Source organism: Plasmodium brasilianum, chromosome 4 (genome assembly GCF_023973825.1).
Source record: "Plasmodium brasilianum strain Bolivian I chromosome 4, whole genome shotgun sequence".
NCBI lineage: Eukaryota > Apicomplexa > Aconoidasida > Haemosporida > Plasmodiidae > Plasmodium > Plasmodium brasilianum.
In genome coordinates, this window is record NC_090117.1 from 813,730 (window position 1) to 836,773 (window position 23,044).

Genomic DNA, 23,044 nt, shown 5'->3' on the forward strand with positions numbered 1-23,044 from the left:
CCCATAGATATTATTAAATGCTGGAGTGGAAATCATGCCCATGCAAGTAGTTCGGCTTTATACATAGATGTTAGCACAAAGCAGATAACGCAAATAACGCAAAAATAGCCCATCGGATTTAGGTCATGAGTGTTTCTCAATACTAAAGATGCAGATAAGTTCCTATGTTTAGGAATTAACCTTTCATAAACTTAAGCAGAAGTCGGAGATGATTATTTTGATAAATAGTATTATTAGACTAATTTGTGGACAGATTCAAAATTATTATATCATAAGAGTGAATCTAATTTGTTGAAAACTAAAGGATATGACATTCAAGAGAGAGACAAGTTTGACTAAAACAAAGATGTATTCGTCGGCATTATGAAGCGCAAAGTTAGGAGTGATGTTTCTGCGCCTGTTTAAGGGAAAAAAATGCTATGGGCCGCAATCTTATTGAAAAGAAGGTGCATAGTTAATATCACTGGGTATGGTAACTATAATAATAGTAAACGAAGGAATGAAGTTTATGGGTTAGTTAAAAATTGTTGGGGTATGTTAAGCATTAGTGTGATAACCGAAACCTTAAGGTCGACATGCATGGATCCATTAGGCTATGAGCACGACTTCATCCTCTCTGTTGTTATGTTCAAAATCAATGTGCCTATGATTGAATATTTAGCTAATGAGCAACCTGATATGTATAACCTTTACTTAAAAAGTTATCCCAATTCTTAGAAGTAATTTCTATTATTAGTACTTCAATCCAGAGAAAGATTTAGTCGCTCGAAAAATGGAAAAGATTTAGTTGAAATTTATATATAATTAAGACTAAAATGAAATAGGAAGAGGTAAATAACAAGAAATAGATGAAGCATGAGAAGCATCTAGAGTAGCAGTTACAGTATGAGAAGGATTTCAAGCTTGGGTAAGAGAAGCAGATATGGCATAAAAAAATAGCACATCAAGACGAGGAAGGTGGACAAACGGCTGAAGAGAAAAAATTGCAGACAGAACAAGTACAGTATAATTTATTTCAAGCTAGAACAGCAAGTATAAGGCTCACCAACGATACCGTTGTCACGAGAAATATCTACATAGAAACCAACGGAATTACTACGAACATGATTATTGGTATCATTAAAGATGTTCAGGGAAGCGAAAGAAGCAAGCAGAATAATTGACGGCAACATGGTGGTATAGTGTAGTTCATCCGTGAAATCAACTGTTGAGGAGGTTGATATATAAGGCATTTTTTAAAACACATTAAAAAGTGTGCAGTAAAATTGGTTCTAACTTTAAGTATGAAACTGATTATGCTACTGGTGATGTTCATGTTTGTTCAGGCTCTTATGCAGTACATGCCGAGAAGCAAGAAGAATGTTTTCAATTTTGTGAAGCCAATTGGAATATGCGCGTAAGTATATAATTTAACGTAGATATTATTTAACTCAAAAGAGAGAAACAAGTGTATTGCTTCTTTTTTTTTTTTTTTTTTATACATAAAATGGTTTTACTTCGAATGTGCTAAACGAAAAGTTACATATAATTTGCATTATGGAATATAATTAAATATTTAATACGAAACAATGTTTGAAGTGTTCATAATATTTTTAAAAATGGGGAAAGCATATGCTTTTCATTCTTTTTTCCAAGTATTTTTTTTCATATACATTCAACACGTGATACAGCTGATAGTAGTATTAATATAAATATGTGCATAATTTATTTTGCTATTTTTCCCATTCGTCGCTTTCCTTTTAATTTAACTTTATTTTACACTATTTTATTTTAGATTGTTTCTTTTTTGGAACTTTTAAACAATTGGGGCATCCAATTTTGCACATATAATTAAGAAAAAAATTGTTTTCCTAAAAAAGGAAATACATTATACTGTAATATACGCAAATATATTCTTTCGTCCATGTCCACTTTACAACTAATATGTACATATATATGTATGTGTTAAGAAGATATACGGCACATGAATATTCTGGACACGGAATAATTATGACATTCTCATTGAAACGGTAAAAAGTTCAGAATACACACTCACAAAGTTAATACAAAATAGTGCATTAGTTGTAGCACAATATATATGTGTATATATATATATATATATATATAGTACATTTATTTTTTTTCCTAAGGCGAAACGATCTTTAGCAAAAACATTTAAAACTTAAAAGAAATTGTTTATTTTTTAAAATTAAAATATTAAATTTTTTTCAGAAAGTAGAAAAAAAAAAAAAAAAAAAAAAGCAAACAACAAAATACAAAAAACAAAAATCAAATATGATAAGTAAATATTATAAAAAATAGATTTCTGCGACACTATATATTAATTCTGTACAACAAAATGAAGACTCGTATTACTCTCTTTCTTGTACTATGTAAGTTGAAAAAATAAGAAATATATTGAATAAAGTTGTAAAAAATAGTTTTTTAAAAAAATAATAAATTGTGAATATGATGAGAAGAATAAATGAAAAAATGAAATAATATAATGACTGAATTTTTTGTTTGCACTAAAATGCAACATTTTAGAATAAAAATAAGTCTTTTATAAGTTAACGTGTGTTTTTATATACTATATTTTTATGACAAATTTTACGCAGATATAGTTTTGGGTAAAATTATAACAGAGTGTACAGAAAAACCTCCCGAGGCACCTGTTCTTCCCAAGGATGGGAATACTGCAAGTTCTGGTACCGGAAGTACAAGCTCACAAACTCCTTTACCTTCTCAACCTCCTCCAACTGGAAGTCTGCCTTCCGCTTCCCCAGGTGTACCACTTACACCAGAACCTGCAAAGCAAGAAGCCTCAGATAGAGAAACTGAAACTTTATCACAAGGAAAAGATCTGCCTAATGAAGTAGCTACCAATGGGGGTAACACAAATGGAGGAACTCCGCCACCTAATGCACCTGAAACTGCAAATACCCCAAATATAATTCTGGTAAAGTCTGCATTACTAAAAGATTATAACGGGGTAAAAATTACAGGGCCATGTAAGGCAAAGTTTCATCTGTTCCTCGTTCCTCATATAACTATTGAAGTTGAAACAGAAAACAATAAGATAATACTTAAGTCAAAATTGGACGAATTAAAAAAAAAAAAAAAAGGACAATCGATCGATCAAGATTTAAATAAAAATTTAGAATTTGAAAAAAATAAAGATAACTTAAAAAACACTTGTACGAATGGGAAAACTTTTAAATTTGTTGTATACACGGAAGGGAATACATTAACTCTTAAATGGATGGTTTACGACACTGAAATTGCAGCGAGTACAAGTAATTAAAAAAAAAAAAAAAAATAGAAATAATAATAATAATAATAATAATAATAATAATAATAATAATAATAATAATAATAATAATGACAATAACAATAACAATAACAGTTATAATTAATATTATAATGATAATTATAAAGATGACAAAGTAAAAGTAAATTTTTGAATGAAATGAAATTTACACCTTACTTTTAGTTTTAACCATTAATACATATGCATGGCCTTATCATTTATTTTCATATATTGCTCTCGTAATAATATTCGTATTTCATGTTCGTTCCTTTTTATTTCACGTTAGAGAAAAATGTTGACATGAGAAAATATCTTATGAAAAACTTAGATCGACCAATTACTGCAATCCAAGTATACAGTTCAGAAGCAAATGCAAAAACATTTTTAGTTGAAAGCAAGGGGTACTCTATAAAAAGTAACATGCCTGGTTAGTCATATAAAACAAAGGAGTGGAAAGGAATAATGACGCGTGTACATCGTTTTAGCATTGTTATTATACCTTTCGAATAATTACATAAAATTCTCCAATCTGCTACATGTATATGTATATATATATATATATATCTATATCTATATACATATATGTATATATGTTTATATTTACATGAGTGCTATACATTTTTACACATACTTGAAATATCCCTTTTTTTCCTTTCAGAAATGTGTGAACTAATAGCAATCAATTGTTTTCTGAGTGGTAATATAGACATAGACAAATGCTATCAGTGTACATTATTGACAGAACACGCAGATAAGAATAATGAATGTTTCAAATATGTATCTTCTGAAGTTAAGGATAAATTTAATGAAATAAAAGCTAAGGGGCAAGATGATGAAAACCCTACGCATATAGAGCTTACTCAAGTGATTGACAATATATTGAAAAAGATGTACAAGATGGATGAGAACAATAATATGCAATTAATAATATTTGAAGGATTAGATGATAAATTAAAATCTGAGTTAATAAACTATTGCAAATTGATAAAGGAGATAGACACAAGCGGAGCGTTAGAAAACTACGAAATGGGCAACGAAACGGACATCTTCAACAATTTAACAACGTTGCTACAAACACATGCAGAAGAAACATATTCCTCATTACAGCATAAGCTAACAAACGCAGCGATATGTATGAAGAATGTAAATGATTGGATAAAGAACAAAACAGGATTAATACTTCCTGTATTATCATATAATACAATTGAAAACCAAGGAAATCCATTGAGCTCTGAACAATCTGAGGTGGAGGATAATAAAACTGGTACTGAAAATACTGAAAATGGTAATTATGATGGGGTTATTAATTTAGTTTCACTTGAAGAGAGTAATGTTAATACTTCTCATGTTACAGATACAATGTATTGCAATGAAGACTATTGTGATAGATGGAAAGATAAGAATAGTTGCGTTTCAAAGATTGAAACAAAGGATCAGGGAAATTGTGCAACATCTTGGATATTTGCATCTAAGGTACATCTAGAAACGATTAGATGTATGAAGGGTTACGACCATGCGAGCATTTCGGCTTTATACGTAGCTAACTGTGCAAACAAGGAAGCTATGGATAAGTGTCATGTTGGATCGAACCCACTAGAATTTCTTAAAATCATCTATGAAAATAAGTTCTTACCTTTAGAATATAACCTCCCATACGAATATGCAAAAGTTGGTAATGAGTGTCCGAATCCCCAGAATCACTGGACGAATTTATGGGCAAATGTAGAATTATTAGATTCTAAAGATGAACCCAATTCGTTGGGGGCTAAAGGATATACCGCCTATGAGAGTGACAAATTTAAGGGAAACATAGATGCATTCATCAACATAATAAAGCATGAAATTATGCATAAAGGGTCTGTGATTGCCTATGTAAAGGCAAAAAGTGTAATGGGTTATAACCTTAACGGAAAGAAGGTGCTTAACGTATGTGGTGATAAAAATCCTGACCATGCAGTAAATATCATTGGGTGGGGTAACTACATAAATATTGAAGGGAATGAAAAACCTTACTGGATAATCAAAAACAGCTGGGGAAAATACTGGGGTGACGACGGAAATTTTAAGGTCGACATGTATGGCTCAGAACAATGTGAACATAATTTCATCCACTCTGTTGCAATATTCAACATTGATATGCCAATGGATGATGTTACTGCAGAGAAGGATGCTGGATTATACAACTATTTTCTTAAAACCTCCCCCGATTTTTATAATAATCTTTATAATAAGAACTTTAACCAAGAAACATATAATGCTTCATACAACGAAAAGGCGTTAGCTGGAAACTCTGAGATTTATGGTTCAGAGGAAGCAGCGGAGGCATCCCAATTAGCAGGAGCAGCAGTATCACCAGTATCACCAGCAAAAGAGGAAGTACCACCAAAACATCCAGAAGAAGTACTATCAACAACACAACCAAGAGCATCAACAGCAGCATCAGGAGAACAAACATTATCGCCAACACCAGTATCACCACCATCAGCACCAGTACCACCATCAGCACCAGTACCAACATCAACACCAGTATCAACATCAGCACCAGTACCACCATCAGCACCAGTACCAACATCAACACCAGTATCAACATCAGCACCAGTACCAACATCAACATCAGGACAAGCACCACAAACATCAGCAGTGAAAGCTGAAGTCGCTACTACACCAAAGAGTACAACAGTTGCGGATGTTAAAGTATTTCATGTACTAAAATATATTAAGAATACTAAGGTAAAAATGAATTTGGTTAAATATAACACACGTGCGGCTATTGATGCTGATCACGTTTGTTCAAGGTCTTATTCAGCAGATCAAGACAAACTAGAAGATTGTATTAAATTCTGTGAAAGCAACTGGAATGAATGTATGGGGGAAATTTCACCTGGATATTGTTTAACCCAAAAGAGGGGAAAAAATGATTGTTTTTTCTGTTATATATAAAGAGTGTTTTTAACAGGAATAAATGTCAAACGAGAAGCGATTATCTGTTTGGAAGAATAAATAACATTGGGTTATTATTAAGAAATAATATTAAATTTTTTATGGTTTACTTTAAAAATTGATTAAAAATGCAATTTTTTTTTATTTTTTTGATTTTTAATTTTTTTTTTGTGGACACACATATATTTAAAATATTTTTGTTATAATTTTGCGTAGTTCTAAATTTAGCACGTACCTAAATTGATTTTTATTTTGAAATATTTTAAGCTGTATTGCTTCTTTTTTTTTTTTTTTTTTTTTTTTTACATTTAATTTTGTTGAAACTATTTGATAATTAAAACAATCATTTGATCAAATAGACTAAAAGTGTTTCATTATTTTTTTTTTGAAAATAACTTATTTAACGTAAATAAATGGACATAAAAAAAATATATTTATGTAAAGAAGAAGAATACAATGCATTGTATTATATTTATGCGTACTAAAACATTTTTTCTTTAATATATACATGTGCACACACATATTTTTTATTTTTATGTTATTTTAAAATTAATAATTTTTTTAAATTTTGCATATTGCACATCAGGAGAGCTTATTCAAAATCTGCTCAAATTGTTGATCTAAAATGTATCCTTATATATGTGTAGTATACATAAGCATATATATATTTATGCACATATGCATATAATATATGGGGGTATTTTTTTAAGTGAAATATCTGTTTAGTAATGGTTGTTTTTAATTTAGAGTGTTTTCATTTTTCTTTAAGAAATATAGATTTAAAATTATTTTAAGTAATAGGAAATGGTTTTAAACACAAACATATAATTAAACAAAAAAAGTAAAAAAAAAAAAAAAATATATATATATATATATATATACATAAGGAATAAGTATGTGTAACACGATAATAATTGTAAGATAAAAGTCTTTAGACAATTTTATTCAAATTAGAGTCAACAATATGAAGTCTCTTATACCCCTCCTTTTGATAACATGTAAATAAAAAAAATTAAAAAAATCTTTATGAAAAATGCTAAAATGACGATTAGCGAGTGTAATGCGAGTGGAAATATTCGTATTATGGCTGAAAATGAAAAAAAAAAAAAAAAAAAAAAAAATGAAAGGAAAGTTAAGCATAACGAAGGAAAAGTAATAGGAATGCACTTTTTTTAAACCAAAATTGTGTTCTTTAAAAATGTAAATTCCTGTGTCCAGTTCAGTAAATACGATTTCATTTTTTTTTTTTTTTTTTTTTTGCCTTTTAAATGAATATAATACAGATACTGTAGTTAGTAAGAACGTAGTAATATGTGCTAATGATACAGTTACCTCCGTTACACCACCAAAAGAAGTATTGAACACAAGTAATAGCCTTAAAACAACTCTTCCAGCAGCACAACCTGATGCTAAAAATGGAAATGAAGATACAGGAAGAGTCGACACAAATGTAACAACAATAATGACGAATCCTGAAAACAGTGATAAAGTAAAATCTGCATTTTTGAAAAATGAAACTGGGGTGAAGCTTAATGGTGTATGTGGTGCAGAAGTAGGAATATTTCTGGTTCCTCATATATACATATATCTTCAAACAAAAGACACAAATATACAATTACAGTCAGAGTTAATACCAATAGATAAAACAATCATACTGGACAAAGGTACGTTAAAAAATAAATGTTCAGAAGATAAAACAAAAACGTTTAAATTTGTGGCATATATTAAAGACAATATATTAACGCTTAAATGGAAAGTATACCCACCTAAACCTGCCCCCAGTGAAGGTAATTAAGAAAAAGAAGTAAAAATGGTGTTAAAAAAAAGTAAAAGTAAATCAATTCAGTAAAATTACTGGGACCCCTTTTCTTATACTTCTAACCGTATGTTCACGCTGAATTATCAAGATGATAAACACATTTCAAACTATTATTTAGCTAGATACTTCAGCTAATACGTTCAGATATTTATACCCAATTATTTTTCAATTTATTTATTCATATTTTATATAATTATTCACAATTATATATATTTATATATATATATGTGTTAGATAACATCGTGGACGTAAGGAAATTTAGAATACCTACCTTAGATGTGCCAATATCCTCAATACAAGTACATACATGGATAGGCAGTAATCGCTCCTACATACTTGAAAGTAAAAATTATGCAATAAAAAAAGGAATTCCAGGTTAGATTAATAAAACGAAAATGTAAAATAATAATATGCGGGTTTCTTTCAGTTGTTTCTCCTTTAACACTTTTATAAAACCATTTTTTCCCCCTATCATAATGTTACTGAGCTATTTGTATGTGTTATGTTCTACTATTGTGCTCCATATCGTTTGGATTAGTTTTATTTTATTATTTTATTTTTTTTTCTTATTCTGATTTAATTTCACTTCAACTTGATTCGTTTCACATCATTTTTACTTCTTCTTTTTTAGAAAAATGTGAAACAATAGCTACAAATTGCTTTTTGAGTGGATTCACAGATATTGAAAAATGCTATAAATGTACCTTGAGAGTAAGGGGAGAACAGCATTCTGATGTGTGTTATAAATTTATTTCTAAGGTGGAGGATACACAAAAGGATGCGGACATTCTCACTGCAGGTAGCAGTGAAGACTCTGATGAATACAAACTTAAAGAGTCCATTGATAATATATTGAATCTAATATACAAAACAGATGTGAATAATAATAAAGAATTGATAAAATTGGAAGAGTTAGATAATACCTTAAAAATGGAATTAATAAACTATTGCAATTTACTGAAGCAGGTAGATATGAGTGGAACTTTGGAAAATCACGAATTAGCTAACGATATAGAAACGTACAACAATTTAACGAAATTATTAATAAAACATGATAATGAGAAAAAAACTTCATTACATGATAAACTAAAAAATCCAGCGATATGCATGAAAAATGTACATGAATGGATAAAAAATAGAAGAGGATTAGTATTGCCTCAAATGACATATAAAAATGTGGCAGATATTAATAATGTACACCTTAATCAAAATGAGGAACTACAAGATAGTAATAATACAAGTAGAAATATATACAAAGAAGGGAATAATGAAATCATCGATTTAACCGATAATAAAAATAAGAATGTTGACGCTTCTCATTTTACAGATAGTATGTTTTGTAATGATGAATATTGTGATAGATTGAAGGATAAGAATAGCTGCGTTTCAAAAATAGAAGTACAAGATCAGGGAAATTGCTCAATATCTTGGATATTTGCATCTAAGTTGCATTTAGAAAGTATTAAATGCATGAAAGGGTATGAACATGGAAGCATTTCGGCTTTATACGTAGCTAACTGTGCAAACAAAGAAGCCATGGATAAATATCATGTTGGATCTAATCCACTAGAATTTCTTAAAATAATTGATGATAAAAAGTTTCTTCCTTTAGAATATAACCTCCCATACGCATATGCAAAAGTTGGTAATGACTGTCCGAATCCACAGAAACACTGGACGAATTTATGGACAGGTGCAAAATTAGTAGATTCTAAAAATGAGCCCAATTCGTTGGGGGCTAAAGGATATACCGCCTATGAGAGTGATAAATTTAGGGGAAACATGGACACGTTTATCAAAAAAATAAAGCATGAAGTTATGCACAAAGGATCTGTAATTGCTTATGTAAAAGTAGAAAATGTAATGGGTTATGATCTTAACGGAAAGAAGGTGCTTAGCGTATGTGGTGATAAAAATGCTGATCACGCGGTAAACATCATTGGATGGGGAAACTACATAAACGATGAAGGAAAGAAGAAGTCTTACTGGATAGTCAGAAATAGCTGGGGTAAGTACTGGGGTGACGACGGAAACTTTAAGGTCGACATACATGGCCCGGAAGAATGTGAACACAATTTCATTCACACTGTTGCAATGTTCAACATAGATATGCCAGTGGCCCAAGTTGTTAAGAACAAGGATGCTGAAATATTTAATTATTATGGAAAAACATCCCCCGATTTTTTTAGTAATTTATACTATAAAAGTTTGGAATCAGTAAAGAATAGTAATTCAAGCGGTGGAACATTCTTAGGACAAAATTCGATGGTGCACGGAAACTCAGGGTCAGATACTAAAGCACAAGAAGTATCAGCATCATCATCATCAACAACAACAACAACAGGAGAGGAAGGTACAAATCATCATCAAACATCACCTGTTGTAGGAGGAGCAGCAGGAGGAACCGAAGATACAACAGGAAAGCAAACATTGCCTACAGAAGAAAGCGCAACAGTAGAAAAACAGGACGGTGCAACAGAGAAGGAAGTATCACCACCAGCAACAGGAACAGTAAAGGGAACAACATCAGGTGAACCATCAGCAGCACTGTCAAAAGGAGGAGATACAGTTCCAACAGTAAATGACCCATCAAAAGAAGAAGTAGCAGGAAACGGTAAAGGAACACAGGGAAGTCAAGCGAATAAAGGAGCTAATAGTGTTGAAAATGCAGCATCCTCTGAATCGATTGAAATAATACATATTTTAAAACACATTAAAAATTCCAATGTAAAAATGGGTTTGGTTAAATACGACCATGAATATGAAGTTGGAGAGCACTCATGTATGAGGACCTCTTCAACAAATCCAGAGAAGCATAGTGATTGTGTAAAATTTTGTAAAGAAAAATTCGAAGAATGTGAAAAGGAACCTATACCTGGAATCTGTTTAGCAAACTTGTATAAATCAGATGACTGTTTTTTCTGTTATGTATAAAATGATATAAATAATTGGCGTTTTATCTCCTCGGCATTTTTTTATCGTTATGAAACAGCAGTAGCTTTATTTATTTTTTTTTAATAAAAATGAAATTTTTTAAATTGCATCTTTTAAAAAAGGAAAAAATTTTATTTTTTGTGAATATTTAGTGATATACATATAAATGTGTATATGTATATGTGTATGTGTATGTGTATGTGTATGTGTATGTGTATGTGTATGTGTATGTGTATGTGTATGTGTATGTGTATGTGTATGTGTATGTGTATGTGTATGTGTATGTGTATGTGTATGTGTATGTGTATGTGTATGTGTATGCGTATGTGTATGCGTATGTGTATGCGTATGTGTATGTGTATGTATATGTTTCTTTTTTTTTTTTTGGAACGCGAGGTTCTAAAATGAGTACGCATATGCATACGAAAAATTATATAAATGCATGTATGTATATATTCGAACGTGTTGCTTAATTTTTCCTTTTTTTTTTTTTTTATTTCACTTTTCATTTTAGTTTACTCTGTTTTAATAAGGAAATAAATCAACATTTTGGAGAAAAAAAATATTTTTTTTATGTAAAAAGAATTTTTTTTAAACTCTAAAAATTATGTATTCTTTTAAGAATAATTAGACGTTAGATCAGTTCGCACTAAGGGGACAAAATATGAAATATATAATATACATACATGCATACATCCATGCATACACATATTCATATATGCACACACACACACACACACACATACACACAATCATATACTTTTATTTACGCCCCTCGCGCAATTGCACCTGTTAACTTCTTTTCAACCAATACAATCATTTGTACATAATTCGAAAATACAAGAACTATACATATAATATAAATTATCCTCTATTTTTTCTTCATGCCATTAACACATACATATTTTAATGCACGCACTTTTTATGGAGAAAAATTAAATTTTATTTTGAAAAATGAAATAAAAAACCAAAAACGTATTTTTAAATAATAGAAAAAATATAATTAAAATAATTTTTACTTTTTAATATAGAAAAAAAAAAAAAAATAAAATAATATGTACGTCTTTTAACTGGTGCAAAATTAAAAGTTTTATTTATAAGAAAAATATTTTTTAAAAAATAATCTAAAAATATATTGATTTAAATTAATGCAACAAGATGAAGTATGGTATTCTGTACATTTTTATGATATGTAAGAGAAAAGGCAAAAAAAAAAAAAAAACGTAATAATACAATAAAGAGTACTAATAAGCTATTATAATGATTAATGTATTTTTATCGATTTTTTGAAATTTTGCGAAATTTTCCATAAAAAAGACAAATACAATGGATTGAAAAATTAAGTACAATACATTTTGAAAAATGAGTAGTCCGTTTATTAGTGCACCATATAATATTGTCATGAAATACTGCATTTTAATACCTTTTACGCAGGTATCTCATTTGGAAGTAATACAATAAAATGCACAACTGTGAGTGTAAGTGATAACAGGGGAAATGAAGCATCTGAACAACCTCTACAACCTGCACAACCTGGTCCTCAGACACATGAGCCATCTAATTCTCAAGTACAAAACTCATCTAATCCGAACATATCCGATTTAACTGTTACAACTCCTCCAGTTGCACAAAATCTATCACATGAAACTCCCAAAAATGGTTCAAGTCAATCTCCACCTCAAAATGGGCCTTTGCTTTCCTCTCCATCAGCCGTTAATAATGGACAACCCAATGTAAGTTCTGGTGGAGCTGTATCCCCCAACTTAAGTTCTGCTGGAAACTCTAATGGGGCAACGCAATTAAGTGCAGAATCGCAAAATGGTGCTGTTTCACCTAAAGTACCAAATTATCATAACATGGCTAAGATAGAATCTGCTTTATTAAAAAATCATACGGGGGTAAGAATTACAGGACCATGTAATGAAGAAGTTGGGGTGTTTCTAATTCCATATATTTATATAACTGTTAAAAGTAAAACAGATAATATAGAACTATCATCTAAATTTCCTCAATCAGATAATGAAGTATTAGAATTTAAAAAGGAAAAAGAAGAATTACAGAATAAGTGTGGACAAGATTCAAAAAAAACGTTTAAATTTATAATATATATTCAACAGGATGTGTTAACTCTTAAATGGAAAGTTTACCCATCTGAACCATCAAGCGATGCAAGTAATGCTAAGAAAGAATAAATAAGTAAATAAATATGTTAATAAATAAATAAGTATATATATGAATAAGCATATAAATAAATAAGCATATAAATAAATAGGCATATAAATAAATAAGCATATAAATAAATAAGCATATAAATAAATAGGCATATAAATAAATAAGCATATAAATAAATAAACATATAAATAAATAAGCATATAAATAAAATAAGTAAATATAAAATCGTAATAATACCACTTTTTTATGCTTAATGTGGTTGAAGAATAGAAAAGAAAGGGAAAAAAAAAAAAAATTTACTACTTAATTATAGTAAATTTCAAATATTCACATTTTAAAATAATAATTCATAAATAATTCATCTGTGTGCAGATTTTTTGTTATCTTTCTACGTATATATGGATGTCTTATATGATTTCGTTCTTTTGTTTACATATTAGGTAATATCAAAGCTGATGTAAGAAAATATAAAATACCAAAACTAGAAACACCAATAACATCAATTCAAGTGCATACTGCGGCAGTTGAAGAGGGAAAGGCTTTTCTCAAAAGTAAGGATTACTCAATAAAAAACGATATTCCAGGTTAGTCTTGAAAAAAAAAGACAAAACAAAGTATATCTTAACATATAACAAAACACGAACAAAATTGATGCAAAAAATAAGGACACTGACCCTTTTTCCCTATTGTATGTAGATACTTACAAAGTGATAATTATAGTCGCGAATGACCATGTGTTCTTTTATTTATTTTATTTTATTTCCTTTTTTTTTTTTTTTTTTTTATACCTTAACAGTTAAATGTGAGCAAATAGCAAGCGCTTGCTTCTTAAGTGGTAACACAGATATAGAGAAATGTTATACGTGTAACTTGCTAATTCAGAATACTCCTACTTCGGATAAATGTTTTAATTATGTGTCTAGTGATATTAAGGAAAATCTTAATGATATTGAAATTATCGCACAAGATGATGAAGGATCTAATGAATATAAACTTACAGAATCTATTAGCAATATAATGAAAAGTATTTATAAGACAGATAAAGGTAATAAAAAAGAATTAAAAAAATTTGAAGATTTGGATGATATTTCAAAAGCAGAGTTAATGAATTACTGTATGTTATTAAAAGAAGTAGATACAAATGGAACGTTAGAAATGAATGAGTTAGGTAAAGAAACAGATGTGTTCAATAATATATCGAGATTGTTAAAAAATCATATTCAAGAAAATAATACGGCACTAGTAAAGAAGTTAAAAAATGCAGCAATGTGTATGAAATATATTGATAACTGGGTAGTAAATAAAACGGGACTAATATTACCTGAATTGTCATACAAAAAATTGGAAAATACTAATGACGTGTATCTTAACGAAAACGGTGAACTACAAATTCATAAAAATGGATATGGCCATATTGACAAAGAAGGGGATAATAATAAAGGGGATCTCACAAATGTAGATAAAGACTCAAAGGTTTTATCTATTCCAGTGACAAATGGCATGTTTTGCAATGAAGAGTACTGTGATAGATGGAAAGATAAGAATAGCTGTGTTTCAAAAATAGAAGCACAAGATCAGGGAAGTTGTGCAACATCTTGGATATTTGCATCTAAATTACATCTCGAAACTATTAGATGTATGAAGGGTTATGAACATGCGAGCAGTTCGGCATTATACGTTGCCAATTGTGCGAATAAAGAGGCTAAGGATAAGTGTCATGTTGGATCTAACCCATTAGAATTTCTTAAAATTATCGATGAAAATAAGTTCCTACCTTTAGAAGTAAACCTTCCATACTCATATGCAAATGTTGGTAATGAGTGTCCGAATCCCCAGAATCACTGGACGAATTTATGGGCAAATGTAGAATTATTAGATTCTAAAGATGAACCCAATTCGTTGGGGGCTAAAGGATATACCGCCTATGAGAGTGATAAATTTAGGGGAAACATGGAAACGTTTATTAAAAAAATAAAGCATGAAGTTATGCACAAAGGATCTGTAATTGCTTATGTAAAAGTAGAAAATGTAATGGGTTATGATCTTAACGGAAAGAAGGTGCTTAGCGTATGTGGTGATAAAAATGCTGATCACGCGGTAAACATCATTGGATGGGGCAACTACATAAACGATGAAGGAAAGAAGAAGTCTTACTGGATAGTCAGAAATAGCTGGGGGATGTACTGGGGGGAAGAAGGAAATTTTAAGGTCGACATATATGGCCCCGAAAAATGTGAACATAACTTCATACACTCTGTTGTAAAGTTCAACATCGATATACCATTATCAAAAGTCAATACGAAGAAAGAAGCTGAATTATATAATTACTACCTTAAGACCTCCCCAGATTTTTATAGTAATTTATATTTCAACAGTTTGAGCGCAGAAAAGGCTAATGATTTAAGTACCAATAAAGTGTTAGATCAGATGACCGTTCATGGGCAAGCAGTAGAAGAAAGCTCAGAAGGAACAAGTGGACAACATGGACAACATGGACAACCTGGACAACCTGAATCAACATCATCATCAGAAACAGTAGCGGAATCTTCGGCCCAAGGTTTAGACTCAGCAGCAAGTGATGTTCCAGATGTCCAGAAGTTTGAAGTAGTACATATATTAAAACATATTAAAAATAGTAAATCGAAAACAACTTTAGTTAAATACGATTATTACTACGACTTTGGAGATCATGCTTGTTCAAGAACACAAGCATCAAACCCAGAGAAGTTGGGAGATTGTATATCATTTTGTAATAATAATTGGGATACATGTAGAAGATCAGTTTCACCAGGATACTGTTTGACTAAATTAAAAAAAACGAACGAATGCCTTTTCTGTTTCGTGTGAAATATTTTACATGAAAAATATTAGCTACTGAATATTACATAAAAAATATTACATACTAAATATTACACATTTATAATTATTACTCTTTTTTTTAAGAAGCAAATTCTCACATATTTTTTATTTTTTTAAGGACTAAAATATTAAATATTTATTTATTTTTTTTTTTTTTTTTGTATCCTTAAAAAAGGAAAAAGGAAATACTATTTTAATTTTTCACGAAAATTTTTATTTTCATATGTTTAATTTTGTTTTGAGCTTAGATAAGTTCTAAACTAAAAATATAAAACAAGCATGCATACACATATATATATATATATATATATTTAATACGTGCATATACTAATACGTGCATATATATAATGTGTGCATATATATAATATGTGCGTATATATAATTCGTGCACATATATATGTGTATACTCATATATTTAATGTACCTATTATTTTGTGAATGACTTCTTATTTTCATTACCCTCTAATTCATTTCGGTGTAATTAAGAAAATGTTGAGAATGCACTTAAAGAGAGTAATATTTTTTCATTTAAAGTTTTTTCTTTTTTTTTCTTTTTTTTTTTGAAATTACCTAAAGGTGTATGATCCTTTTGAAGATCTCAGAATTTAGAATAATTATTTTTAAGAATAATGTCACACATTTTTATGTGCACACTTCCGGGTATTTGTTTCAATATGTAACTTCAATAATTATGTGAACTAATAGTTCAATAAATTTAAATATTTCTGTAAAATTCAAATATTCAAGAAGCAACTAAATAGTTAAAACAGTTTACGATGTGTATGGTTCCATTAAATATATGAGCACACTAGCAAAACTTGTTAATGCACTCAGCTATTTCTTTTTATTTATTGCACTTATGAAATAAAGCAAAACAAATGAATTTTATATTGGAAATAAAAATAAAAAAAAAAAAAAAAAAATTGATATTGAAATTGTAATGTTATTTGCCTTTTCTAAATAATAAGATAAAACAGAAATATTATTAAAAAAGTAAATAATTAAAACAAAATAGGTACTCTTAAAAAAAAAAAAAAAGTCTAAGCTATTTTTATTTTAAATTAATGCAACAAAATGAGGTCTTGTATTTCCTTACTATTGACAATATGTAAGAATAAAAAATAAAAAAATAACCATCAAAACTGATAACTATTTGTTATAAAATTATAAGATACTGCTGAAAAAACGATGAGATGAGTATGAGAATATAATTATGTATTCCAAAATAAAGTGCTTTAGGATAAAAAAAAAAAAAATTATAAATCTAGTTTCGCTATTGCACATCAATCATATTTATTAAAATTTATACCGATTTTATATGTAGTGCAAATATCATAGAGTGTGCTAGTGACAGTAATAATGGAGCCCCAGGAAGTACAGGAAACTCTAGCACTACCATTTCATCCAGTAATTCAGAAAGGTCTGCATCCCCTTCCGAATCTCCATCTTCAGGAGGACAAGCAACTTCTAATGGAGGCTCTAATCTTGTAGGAAGTTCAACAGCAGTTCCATCTAATCCTCAGCCTAGTCAAGACGTATCTACCAGTATTGCAAATAAAGCAAAGATACAGTCTGCGCTGTTAACTGATTCAAATGGTGTAATGGTTACAGGTCCGTGTAATGAAATATTTCAAGTTTTCTTTGTTCCCAATATTTTTATTAATGTTCAAACAGATAAGAATACTGTTGAAATGGGCAATAAGTTTAAATCTTTATCTAATTCAATAACACTTAAAACATTTGAATATTCAAAAAATGAGTGTGCTGGAGGTAAAACCTTTAAATTTGTTGCATTAATTCAAGAGAATAAACTAACACTTAAATGGAAAGTGTACGACGCACCAAATCAAAATAAAACTACCGGTAATTAAAACATCAAAGGCGCAATAATAATGAGATAATAAAGTAGTAGCTTTTACACCGAACAGTGGAAGAATGACGCGCACTATGAATTAAAGAAAGACATTCATTATATATATATATATATATATATATATATATATATATATATATATTTATTTATTTATATTTATATTTATATATATACGCTTTAACAGTGAACGTGTGTAAGACTTCTATGTTGCGCATTTCCTCCTTATTTCTTAACCCATACTTATATTGTACATTTTACATTTCATGTTTGTATCTATCTTAGATGATATGGCGGACATAAAAAGGTATATCATACGAAATGTGCTTAGTCCATTTACGGCTATACAAGTACATACGGTACTAAAACATAACGATGAAGTCATAATGGAAAGCAAAAATTATTCCATAAGCAAAGCCGTTCCTGGTAAACAGCATAATAAAGCAAGAGAAAGAAAATAATAATAGTAGTAGAAGCAGAAGTAGCAGCAGCACCAGTAGTAGTGCTTGTTACTCTTTTTCCTTTTAACGACTTTACAAAATAATTATTATGTACCAAATTTTAGTATATATATGGTCTTTTAGTACTGCTATTTACTACACATTTTTTTTTTTTTTTTTTTTTCTGATAACAGAAAAATGTAATTTTATAGCGTCTGAATGTTTTTTGCATGGAAGTATATTCATTGAAAAGTGCTACAAATGTACGCTAAAAGCAAAAAATATTGATGCTAATGATGAATGTTATAATTACGTTCAAAAATTGACAAGCGTATCAACTGAAGGAAATGCTGTCACTCAAGCAGCCGATGATAATACGAACGAAGTTGAACTAACAGAATCTATTAACAACATATTGGACCTAATATACAAGGTAGACGTAAACAATAACAAAGAATTAGTAAAAATGGAAGAGATGGATAATACATTAATAGGAGAATTAATGAAATATTGCAAGTTACTAAAGCAGGAAGATGTGAGTGGTACGTTGGAAAACCACGAACTAGCGAATCATGTAGAAACATGCAGTAACTTAACCAAACTATTAGAAAAACACAATGAAGAAAAAAAGTCTTCATTACTATATAAACTAAAAAATCCAGCGATATGTATGAAATATGCTGAAAACTGGATAACAAATAAAACTGGATTAGTATTACCTAATCTGTCATACAAAAATAATGAAAATAAAATTCAATTACAGACTACGAAAGTTTCTGAAACTTCTAGTGTTAATCAGAATAATATAAAAGATACATTCAATGATGGAATTGATGGTGTTATAGATTTAGAAGCAGTTGAACAGGATAATAAACAGTCTTACTATTTTACAGATAGTATGTTTTGTAATGATGAATATTGTGATAGATGGAAAGATAAAAATACTTGTATTTCAAAAATAGAAGCACAAGATTAGGGAAATTGTGCAACATCTTGGATATTTGCATCTAAGTTGCATCTCGAAACTATTAGATGTATGAAGGGTTATGAACATGCGAGCAGTTCGGCATTATACGTTGCCAATTGTGCGAATAAAGAGGCTAAGGATAAGTGTCATGTTGGATCGAACCCATTAGAATTTCTTAAAATTATCGATGAAAATAAGTTCCTACCTTTAGAAGTAAACCTTCCATATTCATATGCAAAAGTTGGTAATGCGTGTCCGAATCCCCAGAATCACTGGACGAATTTATGGGCAAATGTAGAATTATTAGATTCTAAAGATGAACCCAATTCGTTGGGGGCTAAAGGATACACCGCCTATGAGAGTGATAAATTTAAGGGAAACATGGACGCATTCATCGGCATAATAAAAAAGGAAATTTTGCTAAAAGGATCTGTTATTGCTTACGTGAAGACAAAAAATGCAATGGGTTATGACCTAAATGGAAAGAAGGTGCTTAGCCTATGTGGTGATAAACATCCTGACCATGCAGTTAACATCACAGGGTATGGTAACTATATAAATAGCAAAGGAGAGAAAAAATCTTACTGGATAGTTAGAAACAGCTGGGGTAAGTACTGGGGGGATGAAGGAAACTTTATGGTCGACATGCATGGCCCCGAACAATGTGAACATAACTTCATGCACTCTGTTGTAATGTTCAACATTGATATGCCTTTGACAAATGTCAATAAGAAGAAAGAAGCCGAATTATATAATTACTACTTAAAAACCTCCCCAGATTTTTATAGTAATTTATATTTCAACAGTTTGAGCGCAGAAAAGGCTAATGATTTAAATAACAAGAATGTGATAACTGCGAACTCTGTCATTTATGGTTCAGATAATAGTGCTAGTGGAACTCAACCAGGAGTAGGAGTAGCACCAGGAGTAGGAGTAGCACCAGGAGTAGGAGTGGCACCAGGAGTAGGAGTGTCATCAAATACAGGTGGACCAGGAGCTGAAGTAGGAACAAATGGATCACAAGGATCAGAAATAGAGAAAGCTGTACCAGATTCTACATCACCTGTTAATAATAAAAAGATAGTTCATATTTTGAAACTTATTAAGGATGATCATGTAAAATGGAATCTAATTAAATATAAAAACAAGGATAGCATTAACGAGGATCATGACTGTTCAAGATCATATTCCCCAAAGGAAGGAAAATATGAGTACTGTGTAAAATTATGTGATGATAAATGGAACGATTGCAAGGATGAAGAATTACCGGGAAATTGTTTATCTAAATTCGATACTGCAAATGAATGCTTCTTCTGTTATGTATAAAAGAGTGTATATAGGAAATATTTTGTGTCTGTTATAATTTTTCTTTTTTAAAAAATAAAGGCAGCAGCGTTTATTTTTTATTTTTATTTTTTTGAGGAGAATTTCAATTTTAATTCATGCTAGAAACTCTAAAAAAAGGGACAATATAATACTACGCTACTTTCCTGTTTTTAGATAATATTTTATAATACATATAAAAAAATATATGCATATATGCGTGAATTTATAGTTACCTTTAATTTGCTGTTAGAGGAATTATAAAGCAAATGTTCACATAATTCATGTCCTTTTTAAGGAACATCTGCTTTTTTTTTTTTTTTTTTTTTCTTATTTTTTATTTTTTAATTATACTTATGAAAATGTAACAGTTTAAAAGACAATGAAACTTCTACTTAAATTTTATTTTAATAATTTGATGCATATTGTATGACTTTCTAAAGATGAGCAGCTTTTAGTGCAACCATTCTAATTAGTGAAGTGCTAGTGTTGAATTTATACGAGTCCATATATATATACACACATGCATATCGTTTTCAAGCTTTGCCTTTTGCCGTTGTGTCTATTAACTGTTCAGCTTTGGCTTTACCCATATATGCACATCTATATATATATATATTTAGATGTATTTATGGGGGTAACTCTGTTCGAAGAAAAATTGGTCAAATGATTCAAATAACTTGCAAAATCCTTTGAGGTATAAAATAAGGGCACGGTCGATTTGTTAGTGCACCTAGTTACGTTTCTTCCTGTAAAAAATGAAATACTTCTACGCACAAGTGGAGTTTTAAATTAAAGAAGGAAAAACAAAAGGTCTAATTGATATTTTTCGCTTTCAATATATATTTATATGTATATAAAGGATTGTTTCATTTATGAGGACAAAATAATAAAATAAAACAGGCTCGTTATGGGAATAGTCTAGTTCTGTCGAATTTAAAATTAATGCAGCAAAATGAAGCATAGTATATACATGAGTAAACACGAAAAAGAAAATATCAGCACTGTACAATTAATGATATTAAGAGATGATACTTCGAAATTATAATAACAAAATGGATGAGAAAATATTCTTTATCTTAATATTTAACATTCTGACTTATAAAAACATTTTCCCCTCATTATAAAAACAATTTTGCCATAATGCACTAATGTGTACCCGACTTTACCATACAGGACACAAGGATTTTACATATATATATATATATATATATATATAGTAGACGTGTAGTAAATGGGAAGGTAACGAAGGTTCCGTAAAGTTTTACTGTGTGTAACATAGTGGATGCTGTAAGAGTATATTAGTATGGCGTGTACAGAACTGTTCAGGGGATAACCACAGAACACACTTCATACAGGTAATTTACCTGCATTCATAAGTAGTACATCCGAGGATATATATCTATTTAAGATTACAGGTGACAAGTGCTCCTATATATAATTTGGACTGAGTAAGGAAAAAGACAACGCCTTATTTTACTTTTTTGCTGAATCAATTGCCTCTTGGAAAAACAGATAGAGGAAGCTACATTACGGTGAGGGCATATCAAAAATATGTTTTAGGTGAATTTTGCTTTATTAAAAAGTAGAATAAATAAAGTAAATAACGTGGGTGTTAAGGCAACTGGTATGTGCAGAGTGAATTTTCTAACGTGTCTTGTTCCAAACATATACAGTGGTTCTAAGTTGAGACGGAAGGTGACGAAGTTTGCTTAGGGGAAAAATTACACCAATCACATGGAAGCACATGAATTGTACAGGCAGAATGGATTTTGAAAAAGGCAAATATAAATTACTTAATAATTTAAAAAAATGATGTAACAGCAGAAATTAAACGTACTGCTTAAGTTATATATATAACAACACAATTGTCAAATGGAAAGTACACAAAAGAGGTGGAGGGACCCAAATGTTCTTTTACAAAAAATATTTAAAATATTGAAAAATAGAAAAATAGAACAACAGAACAGATGGAAAAATGGAACAAATGATACAAATGAGTCAGATAAAATGAAAAAAAAAAAACGAATACAACTATCACACTATGACAATTTTTAAAATGTATAATTTAAAAATTACAAGCTATTTCAGTTAGAATATATCGCTTGATATATATTTATATGTACTGTTAAGTGGAGTGCACATAAACGTTTACACACTTCAGAACTGTAATGAATTATTCTCCGTATTTTTTTCCTCATTTCTTTTTAATTTTTTGCTCTTAATATCATGTTCCATTATTTGGAAGATAGTATAGAAGATATGACAAAGTATAGCAAATGAAACTTGGACAAATCAATTGTTTCAATACTATTGCAACAATTCGATTGAGAAGATATTGAGCAAATTTGACTTATAGTAAAAACAAAACAAATAAGGATACTTCGGGTTAGCATCGTAAAAAAAGAAAAAAAGAAGAAAAGGGTAAAAC

At 29.7% G+C, this 23,044-nt stretch overlaps 4 protein-coding genes across 4 annotated transcripts; all 4 read left to right on the forward strand.

The window, feature by feature from the left end:
* Window positions 1-414: 414 nt before the first annotated feature.
* Window positions 415-10,982, forward strand: MKS88_001182 (serine-repeat antigen; the record flags this gene model as incomplete). The annotated part of the gene is made up of 10 exons (XM_067219844.1): window positions 415-700; window positions 913-1,113; window positions 1,326-1,396; window positions 2,212-2,281; window positions 2,598-3,275; window positions 3,576-3,716; window positions 3,948-6,209; window positions 7,513-8,016; window positions 8,283-8,423; window positions 8,680-10,982. 10 exons carry the CDS (start codon window positions 415-417, stop codon window positions 10,980-10,982), a joined length of 6,657 nt encoding a protein of 2,218 aa, XP_067075110.1.
* A 1,158-nt stretch (window positions 10,983-12,140) lies between these two features.
* MKS88_001183 (serine-repeat antigen) lies at window positions 12,141-16,001 on the forward strand (the record flags this gene model as incomplete). Its single annotated transcript, XM_067219845.1, has 4 exons — window positions 12,141-12,174; window positions 12,417-13,154; window positions 13,595-13,738; window positions 13,951-16,001. The coding sequence occupies 4 exons, from the start codon at window positions 12,141-12,143 to the stop codon at window positions 15,999-16,001; spliced, it is 2,967 nt and encodes a 988-aa protein (XP_067075111.1).
* A 1,076-nt stretch (window positions 16,002-17,077) lies between these two features.
* Window positions 17,078-19,299, forward strand: MKS88_001184 (serine-repeat antigen; the record flags this gene model as incomplete). The annotated part of the gene is made up of 4 exons (XM_067219846.1): window positions 17,078-17,121; window positions 17,338-17,876; window positions 18,169-18,309; window positions 18,518-19,299. The coding sequence occupies 4 exons, from the start codon at window positions 17,078-17,080 to the stop codon at window positions 19,297-19,299; spliced, it is 1,506 nt and encodes a 501-aa protein (XP_067075112.1).
* Window positions 19,300-19,359: 60 nt separating this feature from the next.
* Window positions 19,360-20,616, forward strand: MKS88_001185 (serine-repeat antigen; the record flags this gene model as incomplete). Its single annotated transcript, XM_067219847.1, has 1 exon — window positions 19,360-20,616. The coding sequence occupies one exon, from the start codon at window positions 19,360-19,362 to the stop codon at window positions 20,614-20,616; it is 1,257 nt and encodes a 418-aa protein (XP_067075113.1).
* Between the last annotated feature and the right edge of the window lie 2,428 nt (window positions 20,617-23,044).